The following is a 27,095-nucleotide window of genomic DNA, read 5'->3' on the forward strand; positions in this document are numbered from 1 at the left end:
AATATTCCAGTCTAATGGAAATACAACAAAATCATTAGTTTATTTTGTCATTAAATGTGAAGGTTACAGAAAGTCAAACAATGCATGCATATGACACCATTACAACAACAAATCTGAGGGAGCAAATAAAATCGGTCCGATAAAATGTTAAATGTATGCATATGACCGACACACAATGACTTAAACATTGGCGAGGAAATTTCAGTCTCTGAAAAAGTATATCTAGTACAGCATAAAAATGAAGTGTCTTTGCATTCAGCTTCATAAGTTAACATGAGTATATGCAGTCATGCTAAATTCAAAATCGATAATAAATCCTCAATTGACATTTGTTAAGAGTACAATCATGATCACAGACCCATTGGTTTGAGGAATAATACCAAAACAGCCATCTTTGCCTATTACTTGGCTGCTGGCTGAGTTGTTAGTACAGATAATCCTAACCCTTCACACATTAAGATAATGCCAAGCTGTTACATGGACATTAAACCTGTACCAGACATGGATCCAGCAATTAGTGGTTTATTTAAAATCGGCTCCTGGAAGAACGTGTGACCAAGACTTGGACAGCAGGTTCGATTTAGCCATTTCTGCATCGAAGCTGATGTGATACAATGAAATAAAATGAAAACTATTTTCCCACAGAGTTGACAGGTAGTATACAGTATTGTCTTGTAAACAGTCTTGGATGTAGCATATCGAGTCAAATATATGGAGAACATAGTGGAGACAGGACATTCTTCTCAGTAACCAGGTTTCCATCCAACCATTTCATGCAGATGAATGACTGGATGCATAAAGTCATGACAGGCCTTATGGAAACAGCAAATTTGTCAGTAAAACGTCCCCATGTCGACAAAACAAAATACGCTAGACAAGGTGAGATATGTCGGTGAAATAGGTTTTGCGACAATTGCGGTGGAAACGCTTTTACGCTGAAATATTTGTATAAAAACCATCATGTCGCATTAAACGTGGAGTCACGCGATGTTGTAGCCTACTACCAAGGAAATAAAACCATCTATAGAGTTGAATGCATGCAACTTCAGTTTTTTGTTAGACACAGGAAAACTTAAGCGCAAAAGTGCTTTTATGTGCACTACATCACGCACAGCATTTTATCCGCAACAAGTCAGTTCGATGGAAACACATCTGGTGGGAAAATGTGCATATTTTTTCTATGCTGACTTTAGAATATTCGCATGAAAATCTGTCGCCAATTGGATGGAAAACTAGCTAATGGAACACTGACACCTTGTGGTCTAGTGTGTAACGTTCAGACAAACTTTGCCAATACCTGCAATACCAAAAGTAGTCATCTGTAAGTACACGAATGGGGGACCATTTAGAAAAGCTGCGTGCTTCTTTCAAATTGGAAAGCTTTATTCTTTAGAGTTTCACATAAACATTAACTACATTCTGAAGTATGCAACAACCTGGCTGTCTAACTAGTATCTGAGAGAGAAAAAAACACTATAATAAAATTACCTTCTATAAAAGAGGCCGTTAAAATGTTATATTTATCGAAAATCAGATGTAAAAACAAAAAGTCACAGCACCTTGAGGTACAGATTCATTCAGCAAGCTGCCTCTCCTGCACAGAGCTGTCCAAAGTAATACTCTACTAAATAAACTACCGGGACTAGAAAACATAATTTGGTTCAGAAAAAAATGCAAGTAGTGATGGTTCGTTTTAAGATTTCACATAAAAAAAATGTAGAAAAAAATAACGGTTTTACAATCTTGAGAAATTAGGAATTTCTAACTAAAAAGAACAGAATAGAAATTCACACAGTTCTTATAATACACTAAAAAGATACAAAATAGTTGTGTGGTAGTTCGGTTGGCAGCTGAGACTGGTTGAGAGAGAGGGTTGTGAAGGGGTGGGGTGAGGTATAGGGCAGTGGGGTGGAGTAGTGCTGGTGTGATCACATTATGGAGCAACCCCTCTTGGTGGCACGTGGGTCTCCCTGGAAAGCCACAAAACAATAACATTCAGTCGATCGACACAATCACATCAAAAAAAATATTTTGTTGAAAAAAGCTACATGCCAATACCACAGTATATTCTCTGTCAGTCTAATACTACTCTAACATGGTGATTTTTGCAAGACAGTGTTGCGTGGGCTTTCTCTTGTTATTTTCTTTCAGTCCATAATCACTCAATTCTAATCCAAACAAATATTTCATTGCAGAAAATAGCTATGGTTCCCCATAAAGTTCCATGTTATTTACAGTGTATTTACCTGCTGGTGGAAGAGATCTTCCTCGATGACCTCCACTCCCTCATCATCCTCATCTTCCTCCATGGCTGTCTTGTACGAGGTGCTCCTCCTGGCCACCTCCTGGAAACAGGAAGAAACCCAGGTTGTGTTCTTTAGGCACCGAACTGAAGAAAACGAGGGACTACCTGAACTTGTCCAGTAAGGAAGTTGTTTTTCGATTTCCGTAAAAAAACATTTTCTACAGTGTGCCCTATTGAACACTGCCCTATTGAATGCAGGTGCGTTACGCCCCATAACAACTGATCCAGGGGACTGAACTAAGGAGAGCTGATTGGAAAGCTGCTTTGACAGCAGCAGTAAAAAGGTGGAACAGGGCGCGCCTAATGAAAAAATAAAAATGACTACAGCGGACTAGGGGTTGTTTACAGACGGGGCCAAGGAGAGACAGACATATGGGGCCCACTTTAAAGCGACAACTTAACAATAACTCAGGCCTCCATAAGTCCTTTATAAGACTTGTATAAATGCTTCATAAGAAGCGGTCGTGCTACATAAATTGGATTAAGGGTTCTGTACCTCTCCCTGAGGGTTGAGTAGCAGCACCTGGACGTCCTCCCCTGTGCCCCAGGACGCCTGGCTCTTCCACACCAAGTCTGTGGGGGGGCTGGAGGCCACACCTGCATTGGACGCCCACACCTGGGGGACACACAGAGACAGACAGAGAGACAGACAGAGAGACAGATCAAATATCTGCTTGTTTCACCACAGAGAAATCTAACTCCGCTCTACAGTGGGTAGAATATATGGGACATTTTTTATATTGTCCCATACAATCTGTATTCAAAGTTGGGGTTGGGAGAATTGCAGTGGAACAAAATAAAGAATACAGATTGTATGGGACAATATAAAAAATGTTTTAGAAAAATATAAATATTACATTTGGATCAAATGTAATGAATTGAAGGTTACAGTGAAGCAACATAATACACAGGAAAGCAGGTATTCAGGCCATTAACTAGCAGAAAAGGTAGTCTTACCGTGACTTTCTGGCCTGCCTTCAGGACAAATTTGGGGGTGAACTTGTAGGTGGCCGAGACCTCTCCGATGGTCCTGGTCAGCTCATAGCCCACCATGGCCTGGTTCTGGGGAAGAGGACACGGGAAAACATGAGTTCTCTATAAGTACCCTTTATATACGGTACCACTGACATATTCATCTCTTTTTCAAGGGAGCACTGGCCACGTGTGTGTTCCTCTCCAAAACGTGTTTGATTAACTCTGGGTGTATAGTTTAAGTGATAATGCCACAGGTTGTGGTTTAAGCTGTGATATTCAAAGTTGGGGTTGGGGGAATTGCAGTGGAACAAAATAAAGAATACAGATTGTATGGGACAATATAAAAAATGTTTTAGAAAAATATAAATATTACATTTTGATCAAATGTAATGAATTGAAGGTTATTTGTTGGTCTAAAAATCTAAACATACAGATTTTAAGGTTGTGACATTAGATTTGTGGCGGGAGGATGGGGTCACCAGAAATGTGGGTGAAAATTAATTGGGTCCCCACTGGTTTATAGGATATTGTCACAGCTAGAGGGGGTTGTTAGGCCTCAGATGCAGTTGAGCACCTTGTCATGTCTGCACCACACATGCTCAAAACTATGGCTCTGTTCCAGACGGTCTGCAAAGCAGTCACGCACCATCTCACATCTGGATAAAAGAGTTTCAAATGTCAGTGACTGCATCGACAGGATATCAAACGACCAAATGCTTTGCAGACGATCTGGAACACAGCCTCCATCATTACCGGTGAAATTCTGCTTTCAAACAAAAGCAACGAGTGTCTGAGCGCACACTGAGGTTTGAGAACACATGCAAACACATTCAAATGTATGCGAGAACATTCGATAACAGTGTGTGTGTATGGGTGTGTGTATGTAGTGTGTGTGTATGTGTATAGCGTGTGTCCCACTCATCTGCCACCCCTCACCTCATCGGCGGTGTTGTGCAGGCGGATGAACTTCCCATCAGTGTCGAGCTCGTCAATACACACAGGGCCGGTGGTGGAGGCGGAGTGGGCGATCGAGACAGAGCTGCTGGCCTCCTGCTCTTCCACATCCACACGCTTCCTCTTGCCCCGGGTGGTACGCACGCTGCGGGAGCTGGACTGGGCACGGGAGACGGTGACACGGGACGACGGGCTGGGGGACAGCTTCAGTCTAGTGAAGGGAGAGGGATAGAGTGAGAGAGAGAGAGAGAGAGAATGGGTATGAGAGATACATTAAACTAACACCATGATATTCTCGGTAACACCTAGACAACGTGTCAGCTTATGACGAGTGATAGACAAACTAGGAAGTTAGCATTTCTCCTGCATGAAGAATCTACATAGATGTGTATGCATGTGTTCCAGCTGGAAGACTACCTACACAACCTTTAAACAACACCACATCAGCCTGGAACATGGCCCAGAAGAGGACAGACTCAACATCACATCAGCCTGGGACACGGTCCAGAACAGGACAGACTCAACATCACATCAGCCTGGGACATTGGCCCAGAAGAGGACAGACTCAACATCACATCAGCCTGGGACATTGGCCCAGAACAGGACAGACTCAATATTACATCAGCCTGGGACATTGGCCCAGAAGAGGACAGACTCAACATCACATCAGCCTGGGACACGGCCCAGAACAGGACAGACTCAACATCACATCAGCCTGGGACACGGTCCAGAACAGGACAGAGAGGGGAGCCAAACACTCCAAAGAGAAGATGACTGATGTTTAGGTCTGAATGATGTGTTGGTCTTTTCCCCCACATCTCTCTGTATGTGTTCACCTTGCCCTCTAGTACATTCTCTCTGTATGTGCTCACCTTGCCCTCTAGTACATTCTCTCTGTATGTGCTCACCTTGCCCTCTAGTACATTCTCTCTGTATGTGCTCACCTTGCCCTCTAGTACATTCTCTCTGTATGTGCTCACCTTGCCCTCCAGTACATTCTCTCTGTATGTGCTCACCTTGCCCTCTAGTACATTATCTCTGTATGTGCTCACCTTGCCCTCTAGTACATTCACTCTGTATGTGCTCACCTTGCCCTCCAGTACATTCTCTCTGTATGTGCTCACCTTGCCCTCCAGTACATTCTCTCTGTATGTGCTCACCTTGCCCTCTAGTACATTATCTCTGTATGTGCTCACCTTGCCCTCTAGTACATTCTCTCTGTATGTGCTCACCTTGCCCTCTAGTACATTCTCTCTGTATGTGCTCACCTTGCCCTCCAGTACATTCTCTCTGTATGTGCTCACCTTGCCCTCTAGTACATTCTCTCTGTATGTGCTCACCTTGCCCTCTAGTACATTCTCTCTGTATGTGCTCACCTTGCCCTCCAGTACATTCTCTCTGTATGTGCTCACCTTGCCCTCCAGTACATTCTCTCTGTATGTGTTCACCTCTAGTACATCTGCATTCGTGCAGAACTTTGTGTGTGCATGTAGTTGCAAGTGTGACTGTTGCATGAGTCATGATAAATGCATGTATGAGTCACTCCTCCTCTCCCTCCACTAGTTTCCTGTAGGCATTGATCTCTGTATAGGCGTGTCTCTTCTCTCACCTCTCCTCCTCTCCCTCCAGTAGTTTCCTGTAGGCGTTGATCTCCATGTCCAAGGCCAGTTTGACATCCAGCAGCTGCTCGTACTCATCCAGCTGCAGCTGCATCTTGGCCCGGATCTCTGCGATCTCCCGCTCCTTCTCCCCCAGCATCCTGCGGCTGGTGTCCCTCTCCTGGGCCAGGGCTGACTCCAGCTCCTGGATCCGGTCCTGCCATCCACGGGTCTGGAGGAGAGATATTTTACAGGTTAGGGTTGTGTTCAGTGGGACACAGTAGTTGGATGATCATGTAGTACCTCATTTCACCGTAAAAAAAAAAAAAAGATTCTCCCTACTGAACAGGACCCAGGTTTCATGCTGAAAAGTGGAGCTATGCCCATTTCCCTTCCAGTCTAACTCCTTCCAACTAGCAGCGTTCTTCAATCCCAGGCCTGGTGGCCCGCAGTGTTCTTCAATCCCCGGCCTGGGGGCCCACAGTGTTCTTCAATCCCTGGCCTGGGGGCCCACAGTGTTCTTCAATCCCAGGCCTGGGGGCCCACAGTGTTCTTCAATCCCAGGCCTGGGGGCCCACAGTGTTCTTCAATCCCAGGCCTGGGGGCCCACAGTGTTCTTCAATCCCAGGCCTGGGGGCCCACAGTGTTCTTCAATCCCAGGCCTGGGGGCCCACAGTGTTCTTCAATCCCAGGCCTGGGGGCCCACAGTGTGAGCACCTTTTGTTCTAGTACTAACACACCTGATTCAGCTAATAGGCGACTTATCAAGCCTTTCAGCATGCGTGAAAAAAATGCATTCAACCCTATTGGTTTTCAACACGTTGGGGGGAATGCATAGGTGAACGCAATCGGTTGCACAGTCTGAATTGACAATACAATAGACTGAGCACGTGTTGTATGCACTTGTATGTAACATTATTATTCCTGTATAACATTATTCCTGTGTAACATTATTCCTGTATCCTCCATATCATCTCTTACGCTGGCTAGCTTAAGTATCAGGCTCTGGTCTAAATGTGTAGCCTAAACACTCAAGTCTTTAAAAAGCAACTCGATGGCATCGTAGCCATTGTCATTAGATTGTCCCCAGTAGGTGTACCATTATTACTAGTCACCTCAATCGTGTAAAAAGGCCTTTACAATACATTTGATCGATGACGTCTCACCTCTTTCTGCATGCTGGCCAGCTGGGACGCTAGGCTCTCCACACGCAGGGACGACTCCCGGAGTTCCTCGCGGGCCATGCTGGCCGACGAGCTGTTCATCTCCGACGACAGGCGCACGTTCTCCAGCTGCACCAGGGTACACAGGAGGACAGAACAGAGTTAAAATGGTTTATGTTGGTAGAAACGATGTCTATTTCACACATACGGAAGGATGGCTCGAGCAACGCCTCACAAAGAGGAAGTGAATGTCACAGAGAGGGCTTCCTGACCAGCCAGGGAGGAAGTGCAATACGAGAGATGGGTATTTTAGATTTAATGTGTAACGCTACGCTAGTTGATGTGACTTTTTTGGTATCCAATAACTAGTACGTTTTCGACACAGATTTACATGCAATGTTCCCAATAGGTCACCCCAGCATGGCGAGACCCACTGGAATGAGGTTTACTTTATGGTCAATTCCACAGCCAGTCAGGAACTGAATCTCCTAGAAGCCTTGGTATATGACCAAACAATAATGGGACATCCAGTCTGCATCAAGGAGGATCTGGGATGGTGTGGTGTGTTTCTGCCTCGCACCTTGGCAGGTGTGTATATGTGTATGCATATCACACCTTTGCCACAAGTTAACAGGTGTGTGTGTGTGTGTGTTTGTTTTCCGTCTCACCTTGGCCACGTAAGTGTTCTCCATCTCGTCCTTGTACAGTTTGACCTGCTCATCATGCTGCCCTCTCATCTCAGTCAGGGCCTGGGCCAGTTTGAACTCATACTCCACGGCCCGGCCAGAGTCCACCTCCACCAGACGCGTTTCGTGTCTCCTCCGTGTCTCCTTGATCTCCTACAAAACAGACGGGGGGGGTTAGAGGTCAATGTAGCGACGTGTTGTTTTAATGTCATATTTTGAACAAAAGTTAAAACATCCATTTACTGTGTCTATAATGCTGAACTGTTATGCACTACTGAGTTCCTCCAAGCTCTCTCTCCAAGAGAAAGGGTCATAGTGGCCCTTCACACCTAGGGGTGATACCATGTGACCTCACAGGACTACAAAAAGGACTCTGCTGTTTCCCCCTCACTCTCTTAGCCTCTCTGGTCCTTGTCCTCTCTGCCCTGCTCTGGGCGTCACCATTTCTCAGAAGTTAAGGAAAGCGCCTTTTTGATACAGTCCCCTGTAGCTCAGTTGGTAGAGCATGGCGCTTGCAACGCCAGGGTTGTGGGTTCGTTTCCCACGGGGGGCCAGTATGAAAATGTATGCATTCACTAACTGTAAGTCGCTCTGGATAAGAGCGTCTGCTAAATGACTAAAATGTAAATGTAAATGTTTGGGAATTGGGACAGAAGAGCCCATATACTAAACAATCGCAGATGAAGACATAAGACTTTAAAAAGAGCGAGTGTAGCCTGAACGTTACCTTTTAAGCTCACCTTCAACAAAAGGAGAAGACACTTTAGAGCTCAGGGCAACAAGGAACGAGCCAACTCGGAGGAAGCCAACAGGGCAACAAGGAACGAGCCAACTCGGAGGAAGCCAACAGGGCAACAAGGAACGAGCCAACTCGGAGGAAGCCAACAGGGCAACAAGGAACGAGCCAACTCGGAGGAAGCCAACAGGGCAACAAGGAACGAGCCAACTCGGAGGAAGCCAACAGGGCAACAAGGAACGAGCCAACTCGGAGGAAGCCAACAGGGCAACAAGGAACGAGCCAACTCAGAGGAAGCCAACAGGGCAACAAGGAACGAGCCAACTCGGAGGAAGCCAACAGGGCAACAAGGAACGAGCCAACTCGGAGGAAGCCAACAGGGCAACAAGGAACGAGCCAACTCAGAGGAAGCCAACAGGGCAACAAGGAACGAGCCAACTCGGAGGAAGCCAACAGGGCAACAAGGAACGAGCCAACTCGGAGGAAGCCAACAGGGCAACAAGGAACGAGCCAACTCGGAGGAAGCCAACAGGGCAACAAGGAACGAGCCAACTCAGAGGAAGCCAACAGGGCAACAAGGAACGAGCCAACTCGGAGGAAGCCAACAGGGCAACAAGGAACGAGCCAACTCAGAAGAGGAAAAGATCAACAAGAAAGGACACAGCCAGCAGCAACAAGCTCAAGGAATCAACTCAGGACCAGAGAACACACGGACATCTCGTCTCCTTCATTCTCTACCATGAGGCCTAGCCAAGGATCAAAGGCTTTGATCTCAGATTTAGTATAAATAACATTTAATGTTCAGGATCTCTAGGTCTTTTCAATTCTACTTCCTACCTTTTCACGATCATTCTAATTTTGACATTTTAGTCATTTTAGCAGACGCTCTTATCCAGAGCGACTTACAGTTAGTGAGTGCATTCATTTTTCATACTGGATTATGTTTGTAAATATTTAGATTAGTGTTACTAAATGATGATTCTATAAAAGAGCTTGTGTTCGTCTTGTTATTCTGGGAAAGAACTCCAATTAATTCTAAAAAAATTCATACCTTCAGATTAATAAATGTATTACCACTATTCTAATTTTAGTCTTAAAGTTATTATAAATAACTCAAATCAGGTCTTCTTAGAACACCAATTTTGTGGAAGAAAGGACTTGTGCCCCGTTAATAACGTCATAGTAATAAGTGTAACACTACCCTACATCAACTTGGTGCCTCCTCAAAAGTTCAGTCAGTGTTGGACAAAGAACAACAGAAGACGAGCTGGTTCAAGGCAGAGCCATGTATTCAGAGAGTAGGGCCAATGAGGTTTCTGCATTATGATGCATTTACATGACACTTATAAACATTATATGGCAGCCATGTTAGCTCTCCATTAACATTACATGGGGAATATAACATTTTTCAAAAAAAGATTATAGAATTAGAACCATATTCTAAATTCTAAAAGTTGCAGTCCCAACTCTAAATCCACGGCTCTGGTTCAAGGTGAGGCACGCACATTCAAGGAAACGTGTTTGACCATATGGCACTCTAAAGGGTGTGCTTAGCAATAGAATGCTAAAGGCATGTTGAGAATGACAGCATGTGAGGGGTGGCTTGTTTTACCATAATAATAATAATAATAATAATAATAATATGCCATTTAGCAGACGCTTTTTATCCAAAGCGACTTACAGTCGTGCGTGCATACATTTTTGTGTATGGGTGGTCCCGGGGATCGAACCCACTACCTTGGCGTTACAAGCGCCGTGCTCTACCAGCTGAGCTACAGAGGACCACTACAGAGGACCATAACATTATATCATACTCAACAACGCATACTCAATTGTTACGTCCAGAGGACACCGAGCCAAGTCTGCTCAGTGCAATTGTTTGATATTGTGATTTGTTTTACTTGTCCATTCGGACAGGCGTTAATGTCAAGCCCTGTATAGTATACCTGTATACCTGGTTCACATGAGATACATCACCTTTCCCTTTACAGTTACCCAGGTTAAGCAGTCTTTATAATTAAAAAACTGTCCACATTTCATCAACCTGCTGTGGTGTAAACTGTGAGTTTTGCATTTGCTGCACCAAACATCCCCACTAAAAAAAGACACAGCTGTGCTATAACCAATGGTGTATATAAAAAGAGGTATCTGAATGTGAACATGTATATAGTTATAACTAATGGAGGTGTTGGACAGTTGTCTGACCTCCTCAAACATGTTCTTGCGGAACTCCAGCTCCTCGGACAGACTCTGGTAGCGATTCTCCAGGTCGATGCGCAGCAGAGTCTCCTCTCCCAGCTGCTTCTTGGCGGAGATCAGGCCAGTCTCCAACTGTAGGAGAACAACAAGATACGTGAGTGAGTTCTCCTTCTAATCTACTGGAAGTTTTTCCATGTGTTTTGAAGTCGTTCTGGACTGAGAAAACACGATGACGGCGAGTAAAATTGTCAATAAAAAAGATTAACAATAAAAAAGGTGCGATGTTTAAAATGTTGCAGATAGAAAAGGAATGGCAAAGAGGATGTCTTATTCTGAAATCAGATATACTGAATAAGGCTTGAGAAAGAACAAGACTGGGTAGGTGTGTGCAGGAGCAATAGGAGGACAGGATCATGGCTGGAATGGATTGAACGGGATGGAGTAAAACGTAGTTTCCATATGCTTGATGTGTTTGACTCCGTTCCATAGATTCCATTCCAGCCATTACAATGAGCCCGTCCTCCTATAGCCTCTTTTCACAATGTAATTGAGATAGTGATGGGTTATATTGCCCCCTTCTGGCTAGTGATGCAAAAGCTCCTCAGATAAGGTCTACATCCAAATGTCTATCTAAATGTGCTCAGCAGCTGTGAGATCTATTTCAACTAGTCTTCCAGGTGCATTTTTATTACAAGTTAAATAGTGTTGTTTCTATCTCCAATATATTCATGATAGTTGGCTTCGTCAACAGTTAAGTTTCACTCAAGCAGCAATTGAACTAGTCAATGTCGTCATTTTGAAAACAAATTCTATAAAGATAACGTTGAATTTAAGCATGCAATTTCAGTGCAGCTAGTCATCAATAGGCTAGGTGACCAACAGTTGCCATGACAAAATCACAATCTTGACAAATGAGGAAAAAAAAGTTCGACAAAGTTAACAATAACTTTCCCTGATCCGTACTGCCGTCACACACTGTAGCACTTGGAGGAAAGCCTGTTACAAATGAAATGCATTGTTATCATCATTGTTATCTGATCATTTACCTCCTGGACGGTTCCCTGCAGGTCAGCCAGGCTAGCCTCCAGGGCCCTCTTCTCTGACAGAGTGGTGGCCAACACCGCCTCCTTTGAGTTCAGCTGGGTCTCCATGTCCCTGAGCCGGGCCTGGGCGCCAGCCGCATCAGACTCTTTCTTGGCAAAGCTGCAGGCAGAGGTTGAGGAGGCATAGCAGCATTTAGTACGGCCCAGCCATGGCATGGTGGTAGTGTGTGTGTATTAAACGCCCATTGGGGATTTCACTGACTGAAGTCCAATGTTTGTATAGGAGTGGCATTTGTCATAAGGTGCCTTTGAGTAAACGCACGTGAAACATATCAGCAACGTCAGGAAACGTTGCATACCGTAGCAATGTCTTGTAGAGTTGGTTAGACAGGATGGCGAGAGTTGTGATGTCAGCAGATCAGAGAGGATCACCATTTCTCTTGGTATTCAAATACAAAAGACCTGTTGTCTTCAATTGAAATAGCATTCACAGTAGGGTTGCAAAGTCCATGGGATCTAAAGATTGCTTACTGGTAATCCATAAAGTCACAGTGAATAGGTCATTTGGGTGAACTAACCATTTAAAGTAGCCTGGTTAAAGCAGACTGAATGGTAATAATGAGCATAGATTTTAAAATCGGGTTTAACCAGGCTACATTTAAAAACAAACTGTCAAACGTAAACAGCATCTAATAACGTATTGCATAAACTATCCTGTGATTTCACTGAAAGGAAACCTGGCCATTTCTCGTGCCATAATCAAACCGCAACAGACGGCCATATTTGGTTTGAGATGAATATCAAACTCCACATTCAATCTGGAGTTCCTGTGCACACAACAGCCAGCTCTGTGAGGAGCAGATGGGGAGAGAGGATATGAGGTTCTTCTACTGGCTATTTGTTGAGGCTCATCCAGCCCCCTCTATATGGAGGCTCCAGATGAGATGAACATAGCAGTTCTTCTCTGGGGTGTGCCCTACATATACAATACTGCTGAGTTCACGCTGTGTACCGACTAGGGTTGAATGGCGGGAACCCGGTTACCGAGATTTACCGCCCAAAACCACTCACTTTTCCTGGGATAAATAACTGTGAGAAACAGGAAAATTATAATAAATGATTTATATGAACAGCATGGTGTGAAATGGAACTTAAATTATATGCGATTTCTAAATCTGGCTTCTCTATGGCCTTCTCTCTGCATGATGAATCATCAACGCTCATGGTGGGGACAGACAGCCCATCTCAGTATGGAGAGCAGTTCACAGTACATGTAGACCTATCATCTCATCAAGGTAACTTTCTTGTGACAGGTAGGCCTGCATTTACTGCAGCATAGTCTATGCTACAGTAATATGAAGACAGAATGCGCGTCTAATTTACCCATCTCCAACTGTCTTTCGGGGTCACATTTTTATTTATTTATTGTAAAGATTTTTTATATTGCAGCTGCAGAGTTTTAAAACAGCCTATCACTTGCTTTAAAATCAGTGCACGCGCGAGAACTCTCGCATTCTCTCTTCAACGCCATTCAAATTGCATCCAAAATAGATCATCCTGTCCTAGATTGATATATAGCCCTATATATTAGATGTCCTAGCCTACATATTTCAGTTAATAAATTCAATGGAGTATTAGCCTTATATTCTGCTAATGAATGATGGGTTACACATAACAAGCATCTAACTTATAGCCTCTGTCTGTCTATTGCGCAATACGCCCAAACCTGTGCTCCACTGGCCTCTCTCCTTAAAAAATGCTCCTTAGCTCTTGGGAGTCCCATGCAGGAAAAGCTAGACTAGAACAGCTTGCTGGTATTTTTTTTTTTAGCATTTCTTATACCAATAGACTATTCGAAGAGGGACGCAAGCTCTTATTTGCTTAATGTTAAATACAGCAGCCAACAGAACTCACAGGTAGTTTGAAAGAAGAGCGAACACGCGATGGCGGTAGGCTATAGCAGTTATTTATTCAGACCCATGACAATTCAATCTTCGTGAAGAGAAGTGAAAGCCTTCTGCATGTAATTCTAGTCCTATATTATTCAAGGATGTCATTAGAATGATGAAGAGAAGGACAACGAAACGTATTTCATTTAACTTCTGAAAGCGAGGAAGGAATGAAGCAACAAGACAGAAAGAGGTAGGCTAATAACATTAGGGTGGAGGAGATCTTCGTGGGCTATACTCAGCCTTGTCTCAGGGTAGTAAATTGGTGGTCTGTTGATATCCCTCTAGTGGTGTGGGGGCTGTGCTTTGGCAAAGTGGGTGGGGTTATATCCTGCCTGGTTGGCCCTGTCCGGGGGTATCGTCGGAAGGGGCAACAGTGTCCCCCGCCCCACCCGTCTCCAGTATCTATGCTGCAATAGTCTATATGCCAGGGGGCTAGGGTCAGTCTTAAATCTGGTGTAATTCTCCTGTCTTATCTGGTGTCCTGTGTGAATTTAAGTATGCTCCCTCTAATTCGCTCTCCCCCCCTCTCCTCAGCCCTAGGACCATGCCTCAGGACTACCTGGCCTGATGACTCCTGGTCATGCTGCTGCTCCAGTTTCAACTGTTCTGCCTGCGGCTAGAGAACCCTGACCTGTTCACCGGACGTGCTTCCTTGTCCCAGACCTGCTGTTTGACTCTCTCGTTCTACTGCACCTGATGTCTCGACCTCTGAATGCTCGGCTATGAAAAGCCAACTGACATTTACTCCTGAGGTACTGACCTGTTGCACCCTCTACAACCACTGTGATTATTATTTGACCCTGCTAGTCATCTATGAACGTATGAACATCTTGAAGAACAATCTGGCCTTAAATGGCCATGTCCTCTTTTCATCTCCACCCAGCACAGCCAGAAGAGGACTGGCCACCCCTCAGAGCCTGGTTCTTATCTAAGTTTCTTCCTAGGTTCCTGCCTTTCTAGGGAGTTTTTCCTAGCCACCGTGCTTGTGCTACACCAGAATCGCATGTTCTCTCCCTGCTTTATCATGGTTTGAACAATGTGCGTAATTCCAGTCCATATAATACAATACAATACAGTTCACAATCAAAAAGATTAGCCTACTGGAGCTAGTTTCATTTACCCAAGAGAGCATATAGCTAGCTACATCTATGTTATGTTTAACTGTCGTGCGCAACGTGCATTAGTCTATATCATATATGTATTGGATAACGTCACAATCATTTGGGCTTGTGCTCAAAATGTCTAATGTAGGGCTCATAAAATGTATGGCTCATCAGGCTCAGGTAGCATCAACCTTGAATTTTCAAACAAAGCTCTAACCAAATCCAGACATAGGCCTATTTATTAAAAAGTATGTGGACACCTGCTCGAACATCTCATTCCAAAATCATGGGTATTAATATGGAGTTGGTCCCCCCCTTTGCTGCTATAAACAGCCTCCACTCTTCTGGGAAGGCTTTCCACTAGATGTTGGAACTTTGCTGCGGGGACTTGTTTCCATTCAGCCACAAGAGCACTATTGAGGTTGGGCACTGATGTTGGGCGATTAGGCCTGGCTTGCAGTCGGCATCCCAAATATGTTCCATGGGGTTGAGGTCAGTGCTTTGTGCAGGGCAGTCAAGTTCTTCCACACCGATCTCGACAAACCATTTCTGTATGGACCTCAATTTGTGCATGGGGGCATTGTCATGCTGAAACAGGAAAGGGCCTTCCCCAAACTGTTGCCACAAAGTTGGAAGCACAGAATCATCTAGAATATCATTGTATGCTGTAGTGTTAAGCTTTCCCTTCACTGGAACTAAATGGCCTAGCCCGAACCATGAAAAACAGCCCCAGACCATTATTTTTCTTCCAAACTTTACAGTTGGCACTACGCAGTCGGGCAGGTAGCATTCTCCTGGCATCCGCCAAACCCAGGTTCATCCGTCGGACTGCCAGAAGGTGAAGCATGATTCAACACTCCAGAGTCCAATGGCAGCAAGCTTTACACAACTCCAACCGATGCTTGGCATTGCGCATGGTGATCTAAGGCTTGTGTTCGGCTGCTCGGCCATGGAAACCCATTTCATGACGCTCCCGACGAACAGTTATTGTGCGGATGTTGCTTCCAGAGGCAGTTTGAAACTCTGTATTGAGTGTTGCAGAGGACAGGCAATTTTTAGGCGCTATGCGCTTCAGCACTCGGCGGTCCCGTTCTGTGAGCTTGTGTGGCCTACCACTTCACGGCTGAGCCGTTACTGCTTCTAAGAACTTTCCACTTCACAGTAACAGCACTTACAGTTGACCGGGGCAGCTCTAGCAGGGCAGAAATTTGACTGACTTGTTGGAAAGGTGGCATCCCATAGGCCGAATCCACTAATTTGAAGCGGTGTCCACATACTTTATGTAGAGTACTTTATAATGCTTTTGAAAGACACTTACGGTTTTTGGCGGGAAATACCGGGTTACCCGGGAGAAAAGTCATTTACTCTCGGGATGGTACATTTGTAAAACACCAGGAAAATATTCAACCCTAGTACCGACTAGGATCATAGGATGATTCAAACATGCAGTAAATACATGTCTAAAGGTCAATGTAATGGTGCGTCTGAAACAGTAGAGAGTTTAAGGGAAAAGGGGGTGTGGAGTTATTTCACCAGAAGCCACTGAGGATTTTACAAACATCACATGATGTAGGTGTAAAGCTTGTGGATGCCAGGTGTGTTTGAAGGTAACATTAAAAGGGGAGGCAAGGTGTGTATCCGTCAGGGGGAGGGAAGCATTCCTGCCGAGTGCGGGTGTTTCGTGTCTGGGTTCAACCAGTGTGGCCTCTTGCCTGACTGGCAAACCATGATATCCACGTTACGCATGGATATTTCTAGTTTAAATTAAGTGTCCGTTTCAGCTTGTTCGTCCATACATGCCTGTCTGCTTGGTATGTTCTGAGAACTGTGGTGCCTTAATGGTGAAGTTAGAAATGCATGTTTAGGCGGTAGGCATACCTTTTTATTTTTCCAATTAAACTAGTTGCACATCTGCAACTACAAATAGCGAGTGCTTTCATAAAATCTAAAACATTCTCGCCCTCACCGACTTTGCGTTGTTGGCTTGTTTTTTTTTGTAAATTATAAATTGTATTCTCCCTCTCGACTTGGGGGTACGAGGTATGCCTAGGTAGAGCACACTGTGTGGAATGTCTGGAATTTCAAACACAGCTGAATGCAGGGGGGAATGTCTGTTTTTCTCTCAACCGTGCGTCGGATAACAGTCTTTCATGTCACAGAAGAATTCTCCCTAGGTAGACGAAAAGCTTTACAGAATGCCAAAGATACTTCTTTTAGACAAAGACCCACATTACATGTTGCATCACAAGGTAGTGACAGGCTTACTTTATTCTAGAGTTAATGAGCGCTTGCGTCATCGTTTTTCCCAGTACCTGCGCTAGGGCGTGTTTTGCGTTCTTGTTTAATACACTGAACGCAACAATTTCAAAAGATTTTACTGCGTTACAGTTCATATAAGGAAATCAGTCCCTAATCTATGGATTTCACATGACTGGGAACACAGATATGCATCTGTTGGTCACAGATACTTTCAACAACAACAAAAAGTAGGGGCGTGGATCAGAAAACCAGTCAGTATCTGGTGTGACCACCATTTGCCTCATGCAGCGCAACACATCTCCTTCGCATAGAGTTGTTCAGGCTGTTGATTATGGCTTCTGGAATGTTGTCCCACTCTTCAATGGCTGTGCGAAGTTGCTGTATATTGGCACGAACTGGAACACGCTGTCGTACGTGTTGATCCAGCGCTTCCAAAACATGCTCAATGGGTGGCATGTCTGGTGAGTTGTTGTATTTATTATGGATCCCCATCCCCTACTCTTCCTGCGGTCCAGCAAAATTAAGGCAGTTATACCTTTTGAAAACATAATACATTCATAACAGATTTCACAACATATTAAGCGTGTGCCCTCAGGCCTCTACTCCCACATATCTATAACACAAAATCAATGTGTACATGCGTGTATAGTGCGTATGTTATCGTGTGTTTGTATGCATGCGTCTATGTTTGTGTTGCTTCACAGTCACCGCTGTTTGACAAGGTGTATTTGTATCTGTTTGTTAAGTCTAATTTTACTGCTGGCATGAGTTACTTGATGTGGAATAGAGTTCCATGTAGGCTCTATGTAGTACTGTGCGCCACCTATAATCTGTTCTTGGCTTGGGGACTGTGAAGAGACCTCTGGTGGCATGTCTTGTGGGGTATGCATGGGTGTCCGAGCTGTGCGCCAGTAGTTCAAACAAACAGCTCAGTGCATTCAACAAGTCAATACCTCTCACAAATACAAGTAGTGATGAAGTCAATCTCTCCTCCACTTTGAGCCAGGAGAGATTGACATACATATTATTAATGTTAGCTCTCTGTATACATCCAAGGGCCAGCCGTGCTGCCCTGTTCTGAGTGAGTATGCAGGAAATGGAAGAACTGGGACATTGTCAGCTTCCAGGAATTGTATACAGATCTTTGCGACATGGGGCCGAGCATTATGCTGAAACATGAGGTGATGGTGGCGGATGAATAGACAATGGGCCTCAGGATCTCGTCACAGTATCTCTGAGCATTCAAATTGCCATCGATAAAACGCAATTGTGTTCGTTGACCGTAGTTCATGCCTGTCCATACCATAATCCCACCGCCACCATGGGGGAACTCTGTTCACAACGTTGACGTCAGCAAACCGCTCGCCCACACGACGCCAACTGCCCATTTCAGTTGAAACCGGGATTCATCCGTGAAGAGCACACTTCTCCAGCGTGCCAGTGGCCATCTAAGGTCAGCATTTTCCCACTGAAGTGGGTTACAAATCCGAACTGAAGTCAGGTCATGACCATGGTGACGACGACGAGCACGCAAATGAGCTTCCCTGAGACGGTTTCTGACAGTTTGTGCAGAAATTCTTCGGTTGTGCAAACCCACAGTTTCATCAGCTGTCCGGCTGGCTGGTCTCAGACGATACGGCAGGTGAAGAAGCCGGATGTGGAGGTCCTGGGCTGGCGTGGTTACACATGGTCTGCGGTTGTGAGGCCGGCTGGACGTACTGACAAATTCTCTAAAACAATGTTGGTGGCGGCTTATGGTAGAGAAATGAACATACAACAGCTTCCTGCAGTCAGCATGCCAATTGCGCGATCCCTCAATCCTTGAGACATCTGTGGCATTGTATTGTGTGACAAAACTGCACATTTTAGTGGCCTTTTAAGCCCTGTTTCCATTGGCACTTTGAAGTCAACCCAGGCTGGGATGGCCTTGGTGGGCTAGCTCAAATTGCGTTTCCACTGCCTCCAGAAATTAGAAATGTCATGTTGCTAGTTAGCCAATATATGACTGCAGCTGGATTTGCTGATGTTGCTAGCTAGCTAGCTAATAGACAATGCCATGGCAACAAGGTAGAAATTAAGCTAGCTAGCTATCCTGTTAGCTAACTAGCTAACGCCAGCAAGCTAATTACATGGCTCTGAATCTGGCTGGCACTGGCAGGGTATATATACCCTATACTCCTGCCAGTGCCAGCAAGACTCAGAGCCATATATTCAGCTTGCTGGCGTTAGCTAAATGGTTAGCCTCATCATTAGCATCACAGGCTAGCTAGCTTAATTTCTACCTTGCTTGCCATGGCATTGGCTATTAGCTAGTGAGCTAACCAAGCAAACCAGACAGGTTTGGCATGATGTACAATGGCTTGCGAAAGTATTCACCCCCCCCCCCCCCCCCCCCGGCATTTTTCCTATTTTGTTGCCTTACAACCTGGAATTAAAATGGATTTTGGGGGGGTTGTATCATTTGATTTACACAACATGTCTACAACTTTGAAGATGCAAAATATTTTTGGTGTGAAACAAACAAGAAATAAAGACAAAAAAACAGAACTTGAGCGTGCATAACTATTCACCCCCCCCAAAGTAAATACTTTGTAGAGCCACCTTTTGCAGCAATTACAGCTGCAAGTCTCTTGGGGAATGTTGCCCATTCTTCAAGGCAAAACTGCTTCAGCTCCTTCAAGTTGGATGGGTTCCGCTGGTGTACAGCAATCTTTAAGTCATAACACAGATTCACAATTGGATTTAGGTCTAGGCTTTGACTAGGCCATTCCGAGGCATTTAAATGTTTCCCCTTAAACCACTTGAGTGTTGCTTTACATTTAACATTTACATTTAAGTCATTTAGCAGACGTTCTTATCCAGAGCGACTTACAGTTAGTGAGTGCATACATTATTTTTTTTATTATTTTTTTCATACTGGCCCCCCGTGGGAATCGAACCCACAACCCTGGCGTTGCAAACGCCATGCTCTACCAACTGAGCTACATCCCTGCCGGCCATTCCCTCCCCTACCTTGGACGACGCTGGGCCAATTGTGCGCCACCCCATGGGTCTCCCGGTCACGGCCGGCTACGACAGAGCCTTTAGCAGTATGCTTAGGGTCATTGTCCTCCTGGAAGGTGAACCTCAATCCCAGTCTCAAATCTCTGGAAGACAAACAGGTTTCCCTCAAGAATTTCCCTGTATTTAGCACCATCCATCATTCCTTCAATTCTGAGCAGTTTCCCAGTCCCTGTCGATGAAAAACATTCCCACAGCATGATGCTGCCACCAACACGCTTCACTGTGGGGATGGTGTTCTCGGGGTGATGAGAGGTGTTGGGTTTGTACCAGACAGAGTTCTCCTTGGTGGCCAAAAAGCTCAATTTTAGTCTCATCTGACTAGTGTACCTTCTTCCATATGTTTGGGGAGTCTCCCACATGCCTTTTGGCGAACACCAAACGTGTTTGCTTATTTTTTTCTTTAAGCAATGGCTTTTTTCTGGCCACTCTTCCGTAAAGCCCAGCTCTGTGGAGTGTACAGCTTAAAGTGATCCTATGGACAGATACTACAATCTCCGCTGTGGAGCTTTGCAGCTCCTTCAGGGTTATCTTTGGTCTCTGTTGCCTCTCTGATTAATGCCCTCCTTGCCTGGTCTGTGAGTTTTGGTGAGCGGCCCTCTCTTGGCAGGTTTGTTGTGGTGCCATATTCTTTCCATTTTTTAATAATGGATTTAAAATGGTGCTCCGTGGGATGTTCAAAGTTTCAGATATTTTTTTTTATAACCCAACCCTGATCTGTACTTCTCCACAACTTTGTCCCTGACCTGTTTGGCGAGCTCCTTGGTCTTCATGGTGCCGCTTGCTTGGTGGTGCCCCTTGCTTAATGGTGTTGCAGACTCTGGGGCCTTTCAGAACAGGTGTATATATACTGAGATCATGTGACACTTAAATAAAGTCCACCTCTGTGCAATCTAACTAATTATGTGACTTCTGAAGGTAATTGGTTGCACCAGATCTTATTTAGGGGCTTCATAGCAAAGGGGGTGAATACATATGCATGCACCATTTTCCCATTATAAATTTTTTTGAAACAAGTTATTTTTTTCATTTCACTTCACCAATTTGGACTATTTTGTGTATGTCCATTACATGAAATCCAAATAAAAATCCATTTAAAATTACAGGTTGTAATGCAACAAAATAGGAAAAACGCCATGGGGGATGAATACTTTTGCAAGGCACTGTAGCTAGCGTTCAATATGACCTGGCCAGCTAGCTCACGTTAGCTAGCTAGCTAGCTAGTTTCAACTCTGATTTGCTAGCTAACGTAGCTAGCATTTGAGGGCTGACTGTTCTCATAAAGGTTTGTGTAGTGCAAAAATGAATGAAGGATCCAGATATGGTGGTAATACGTGTCATGTCTGACTACTGCAGTACTGCTTGTCCATGTGCTAGCTATCTAAATGTTGGGTCAGCATCCAGCATGAATTAGCTTGGTGGTTTGCATAGTAACGGCGTCACGAGCCAAATTGTAATCGAGCTGACGCCAGTTGTGAAACTGGGCTGTGCTGGCCCGGGTTTCCCTCGACCCAGCTCGAATTTGAGAATTCTATTCAAGCCAGCTGGAATTTGGCCACATTTTTAGTGCCAGTGGAAACTGGGCTTTATTGTCCCCAGCACAAGGTGCACCTGTGTAATGATCATGCTGTTTAATCAGCTTCTTGATATGCCACACCTGTCAGGTGGATGGATTATATTGGCAAAGGAGAAATGCTCACTAACAGGGATGTAAGCAAATTTGTGCATACAAAATTTGAGCAAAATGAGCTTATTGTGCATACAGAAAATTTCTGGGATCTTATTTCAGCTCATGAAACATGGGACCAACACTTTACATGTTGTGTTTATATTTTTTGTTCAGTATAATAGAGTATTCCACTGACATAACCCAACAAATTGAAAAGTACACTAGAGGTGGACAAGCACTCGTGTTATAAATGTAAGCAAAGCAGCTGCTAGCTTGGTTGGCAGAGCTGGACAAAAGGCCACTTTCTGTAGCAAACGGGCTGAACAACTGGCTCAATGAGGGGGACCGAACATGGACATCTTGCAGCTGCCATGTCACTCTTTGCTGAGGGTTGAAAAGCCATTTTACATCTAAGACATCCTGCCACCATAGCACACTGGCCTCAACCCACCCAGGTCATCCACTTAAACTACACAGAATACTGTAGAGAAGAATTCTTTAGAGTAGCCAAACAAAGTGGCCTTATCGCTCAGCATGTAATTTCAGTCATAATTATTTATTACATACTAGTACACCACGTCAGACAGACCCTGTTTCAGAGCTGGTTAAATATGACTTGTATCAGAGGACTTTCACGTATGTATTGACTGGGCTGAATAAACATTTCTCCATTAACATTCCATACGACGACATGAGTACACATACCCTTACAAAAAAATATTGCCGTTTTGAAACTGCAGTAAAAGTGCAGTAACCGCAGTCAACGTATTTTGTACGCAGTACTTGCCGCATATTGCAATTTTTTTTGTACGGGTAGTCCAAATGTTTAGCAAAACATATTTAGAGCAAAGGGTAACTTTCAACTAGTCTAGCTTGATTTTCCCAAGATGTGGTCTATTTGTTAGAAGTTTATCTTAATCTCTGAAAATGTGAGTGGTAGGTCGTCGAGTCCACACTCAGGCTTTTTTAGGGGATTAGTTTTTTTAAAATACACCAAACCCAAAACTATGCTTTATGATATCTAGAGGGTACTGGGCTGGCAAGAGACCGTTGGAGATCGGAGTCAATGGCGCACATGCTGCAGCAGAATTAGTGGTAAATAAAGGGTATCTGTTGTTCAATGTAATCTTCCAACAGGTGTAGAGTCTGTGCTTGATGCTTCAGTCAATCAAAATGGCTTCCAACAACACTTCCTAGTTCAACTAAAAGATTTCACGTTTGTCACCATACTTTGCCAAGAGGGAGATACAAAATGATTAGCCTAGGCTGTAGAAAATGTGGTACATTTCCAAGTTTTGTGAAAGAAGGGGTTCTGGAATGGGTCATTTTAGATCCCCTTTGCGAATCGCAAGTAGAAAGGCATTTCTTAAATCTTTGTCCTAAAGTCTTGAGGGCAAATATATGCATAGCTGTGCAAAGCCACTAGGCAGATGTTCTGAGGAACCAGTAAACCAAGAGTTCATGCGTTTGCACACACTTCAGTGCAACTGCCTGCTACTTCATCTTCAGCGATAACTCCGTCATTTAAATCTTCATAGTGGAACGAGTAACATGATTTACTTGTGCAGTCAGTCCTCTTTTCATTGAGTTGAGGAAGTTCAGCTCTCCAAGTGGTCTAACGTTTGTCTAGACTACGAACTGATGACATATGGCCACCATAATGTTCATGGAGCACAGCTGTTCAAGCACTAAAGAAACCAAAAGCTTATTTTTGACTTTTTACGCTAACCGACTGTCTTCACCTTTTTAGTCAACCCTGGTCCTCATCTATTTAGGCCTAAACTATCACCCCCTTTCAAACCAAAGCTGGGTCTCTTCCATCCACAAACATATTGCATGTTGTTGTGTTTGTTTTCCGCAATGTGCTACAGCTTAACCAATTACAGCGACTCACAGTTACACACCCTCTGATTACAATGGCATGGGACAATAAACCTTTTCCAAACGGAAGCAGGCAGGAGGGCTGGGAGACATTAATGTGTAAACTTAGCTCAACCATCCACCATCAGTGGACTCATTCCTTAATTGATGGCTTTATACACGGTTTAACCCTTTATATGGATAGGGGTTGACCAGATCAATATGAGAGAGAGAGCTTGTTTTTATGCCATTACTCTAGCTCATGTGGTGTTACGATGCATAGTGTGCTATGCTAAAAATTCCAGGTGCAGGTACTTCGAAGGCTGGTTCTGCCTTGAATTAGCAGGTCTGGTCAACACGTGTCCTACTATCAAAAATAAATGCATGTGTTGCAGGTACAATATTAGTATAAAGTTCTAAACTGCAACATGGTCCACAAAAAGAGAAACTAGAGACCCTTAAATATTGTTCATATACGTGCAATAGGCATCCTTGGAGATATCTATATTACCATGTGTACTGTAAATGCATTTTGTCAAGAACAGTAGACTGCTATTCAGGAAGTAACATGTGTTAACACTCCCCAATAGATATCTATATGGAATAGTAGTATTAGTGTGAACTTCTCCCTTTATTGCTGCTCAGAATTACCTCTTACAGACTAATATGACCTACCACCTGACTGTATAGTCACATGATCAGGAGTAGTACACAGAGCCTAATTACTTCTGAATCTTCAAATAACCGTCTGGTCAGTCTTCCAAACTGATCCCAGCCTAGTGCTGCCCAGAAAAACAAGCCTTTTTGTTTTGTTGATCTGGCTAAAGAGTACGCAAATTGGATTAAGAATCGAATTTGAATAGTAGAAGAATAAGAGAGGCAAGACTTGTCAGGAATTGGTTTGCGGACCATAGACCCCTTTCCAGTACACGACACACTGACGTCACGCAGATGCGCGCGACTCTTGGCGGCAGTAAGAAAGCCATCGCCATCTGCGCCCATTCAACATAACCTAGATTTCCATTATTATTACTTCTAAACAAAAAAACTTTGGGATTCTCATCCGCTTATGATGTTTAGATTTTTGCTTGAACAGTTGCTAAGATTATATTTGGTTGTGATCTTTGCAAAATAACTATTTTGGATGCAGCAGTTGTTAGCTAGAATGCTAACGCTCATTGATATAGGCTGTAGCAAAAGCTAGCCAAAGAGCTATTTTACTGGTTGAGGTGTTTAAGTATAATGCAGTTGATTTGCGATGACAAACATTATATTAAGCAGGACATTCATACAAGCCTTAAAATCCAATTATAATCCAAAAGTAGTGTGAAGTGCACTCATAAGCAACATGTAAATAGAGGCTTTTTTTTGCTGGCATTCTACAAGAACTCCCCCTTGTTCTGCCACCAACTTGCACGCATCGCCCTCGTGCAGCAATGTTTGCAAACACAGAAAGGGGTCTATTGTGAACTCTGTTGAGATGGGAGGAATCAGTATTTTTTCCTATACTTTCAATTGATATGAATGTAGTAGTTGATTCTATTTTTAGACAAACTCTTCAGAGATTGTAAGTGTTTGGATAATATCCCAAACGAGTCAAACCCTCTAATATACTAACTGTAACCAGCTGGTAGAAATGTGTCATACTGATTCTAAAGTCACATGTACACACTATCTACCTTGTTAGCCCTTAACTCAACACCAGAACAAGTTCATGGCACTCAAGAGCAAACAGACATTCACAAACTTCTCAAGTGACCTATACCTGCCTCTTGTACTAATGACTTCCAGCATTTACATGCTGTCAGAGTGTGGGGACAAAGACAGGGGACAGTTCATGTGGCGCTGTAGTAAATTCCTACAACACTCATCATAATCATTGGCTCATTTCATTGACCTCTTCCTTCGATGACTATGAATGGTTGTTGTGGGGGATTGACTACTTCTGAATCCTCACCCAGACTTTACTCAAATAGCTCTGGGGCATCTACATCTCAGAGTACCCACAGAATTCCCTGCATTTTTTACAGCTTACAACTTTATAGGCAGGAAGTAAAAAGTGAAGTGACCAAGCCCAAAAGCATTTACAGCACCAAGGGCTCATGCCAAGTGAGATAAGTCATGATTTTGGGGATAGAGTCCAATTTAGTAAGCTATTACAATACCAGTTAATAGTTTGATTATATAAATTCAGTTGTATAAGAGTTTCTATTGTATCATGTTACTTTTTGGATAGAAAACTAATTACAAACAATTACTTTGTATACACTCGAGTTGTATTTTGACTGGGCAGTGGTCGCTTGGAATGGCTCAGATTTCAAGATTTAAACAATGACGCTCTGAGATCCATTCAACGGTTAGGAATTAAGGTGGGCGCCCCTCCCCCATCCTATCAAAAAGGTGTGGCACTTGGAAAAGTCAGAGCAACACCAACGCCTGCACTTCAAAACGGAAAACAACTGACTCAATAGAAAAACAAAAACGAATAAAAGTTGTACCGTTTGTATACATTAGTGTTCTAATAAAACCAGAGTTATAAAAGGGAACACTAGCCTACACCAACTGTGTTTTCAATTTAGCCTACTTGTACACGAATGGTCTACCCAAGAGAACGTGAACAGTAAAGAAATTGGATACATTTTAAACAAATACCGAGGATATCGGTCTGATGTTGCAACCACTTGATTCCAATGTTGCAATTCATTAATGTGTTTGAAGTGTTCGAATGTGCAACACTTCGGCGACAAATCTCGACGAATTTTCATATAGGCCTAATTTCAACAAATGTTCTCGTAAATAAAATAAGTTACTTACTTCTGCAGTAACTGCTCATGGTCGGATTTGATCTTTCCCAATTCAATCTGCAACCTCGCGCGTTCTTTGGCGGTGTCATCGAGAGATCTTCTAGCGTCAGCGAGCTCGGTTTCATACAGTGATTTCAAACCAGTAAGTTCCCGGGTTCTTACATCTTCCTTCTCGGTAATCTGCAGGTGAAGAACGCTGTTTTCGGACTCTAGACTCCGGACTTTGTCGATATAAATGGCTAGGCGGTCGTTCAAATTGCAGAGGTCTTCTTTCTCCTGCAACCTGGATATCCTCGTGGGGCTCAATGGAGTACTACCGGCGGCAGAGCGGGTGCTTATTCTTTGGCCGGCCGGAGTTGAAGTTGCGGTTGCCATTATGAAGCAGAAATACTGAATCAAATAGAGAAATATACATTCAATTAAATACTGTTTAAAACGACAGAAATATATATTTTGAAAACGCTGGAAAAATTATGACCACGGCAGACTAAATTTGGCAAAGCTGTAGGACATGAAATGCAGGTCGCCTATCCGCTAACCTAAGCAAAAAAAATGAAAGGTTACAAAACACATACATTTACAACAGAAGGAAGTAAACCAAAAGTAGCTCACATAAGGCAATTGAAAACAGGCAGGCGGTGGAATTGGTTTAGAAATATAAGAAAGCCGCAAAGCTCATGCAAGTATCTTACTTTGTCTCAACCGAAAGAAAGAACGCTTGACGAATAT

General features: G+C 43.8%; 1 protein-coding gene across 2 annotated transcripts; it reads right to left on the minus strand.

Moving 5' to 3' along the window:
- Nucleotides 1-12: 12 nt before the first annotated feature.
- On the minus strand, nucleotides 13-27,095 carry lmnb1 (lamin B1). Of its 2 annotated transcripts, none has more exons than XM_084159244.1 (12): nucleotides 27,059-27,095; nucleotides 26,377-26,756; nucleotides 11,663-11,819; nucleotides 10,623-10,748; nucleotides 7,664-7,834; nucleotides 6,999-7,124; nucleotides 5,844-6,064; nucleotides 4,217-4,445; nucleotides 3,263-3,367; nucleotides 2,802-2,921; nucleotides 2,247-2,345; nucleotides 13-1,970 (listed from the first exon to the last, which is right to left on the minus strand). In XM_084159244.1, exons 2-12 carry the CDS (start codon nucleotides 26,739-26,741, stop codon nucleotides 1,929-1,931), a joined length of 1,761 nt encoding a protein of 586 aa, XP_084015370.1. In that variant the 5' UTR covers nucleotides 26,742-26,756; nucleotides 27,059-27,095; the 3' UTR covers nucleotides 13-1,928. The 2 variants fall into 2 exon arrangements, with proteins under 2 accessions (XP_084015370.1, XP_084015369.1); XM_084159243.1 differs by having other exon boundaries at nucleotides 26,979-27,069.

This window comes from Coregonus lavaretus, assembly GCF_964263955.1.
Source record: "Coregonus lavaretus genome assembly, chromosome: 4".
Lineage (NCBI taxonomy): Eukaryota > Metazoa > Chordata > Actinopteri > Salmoniformes > Salmonidae > Coregonus > Coregonus lavaretus.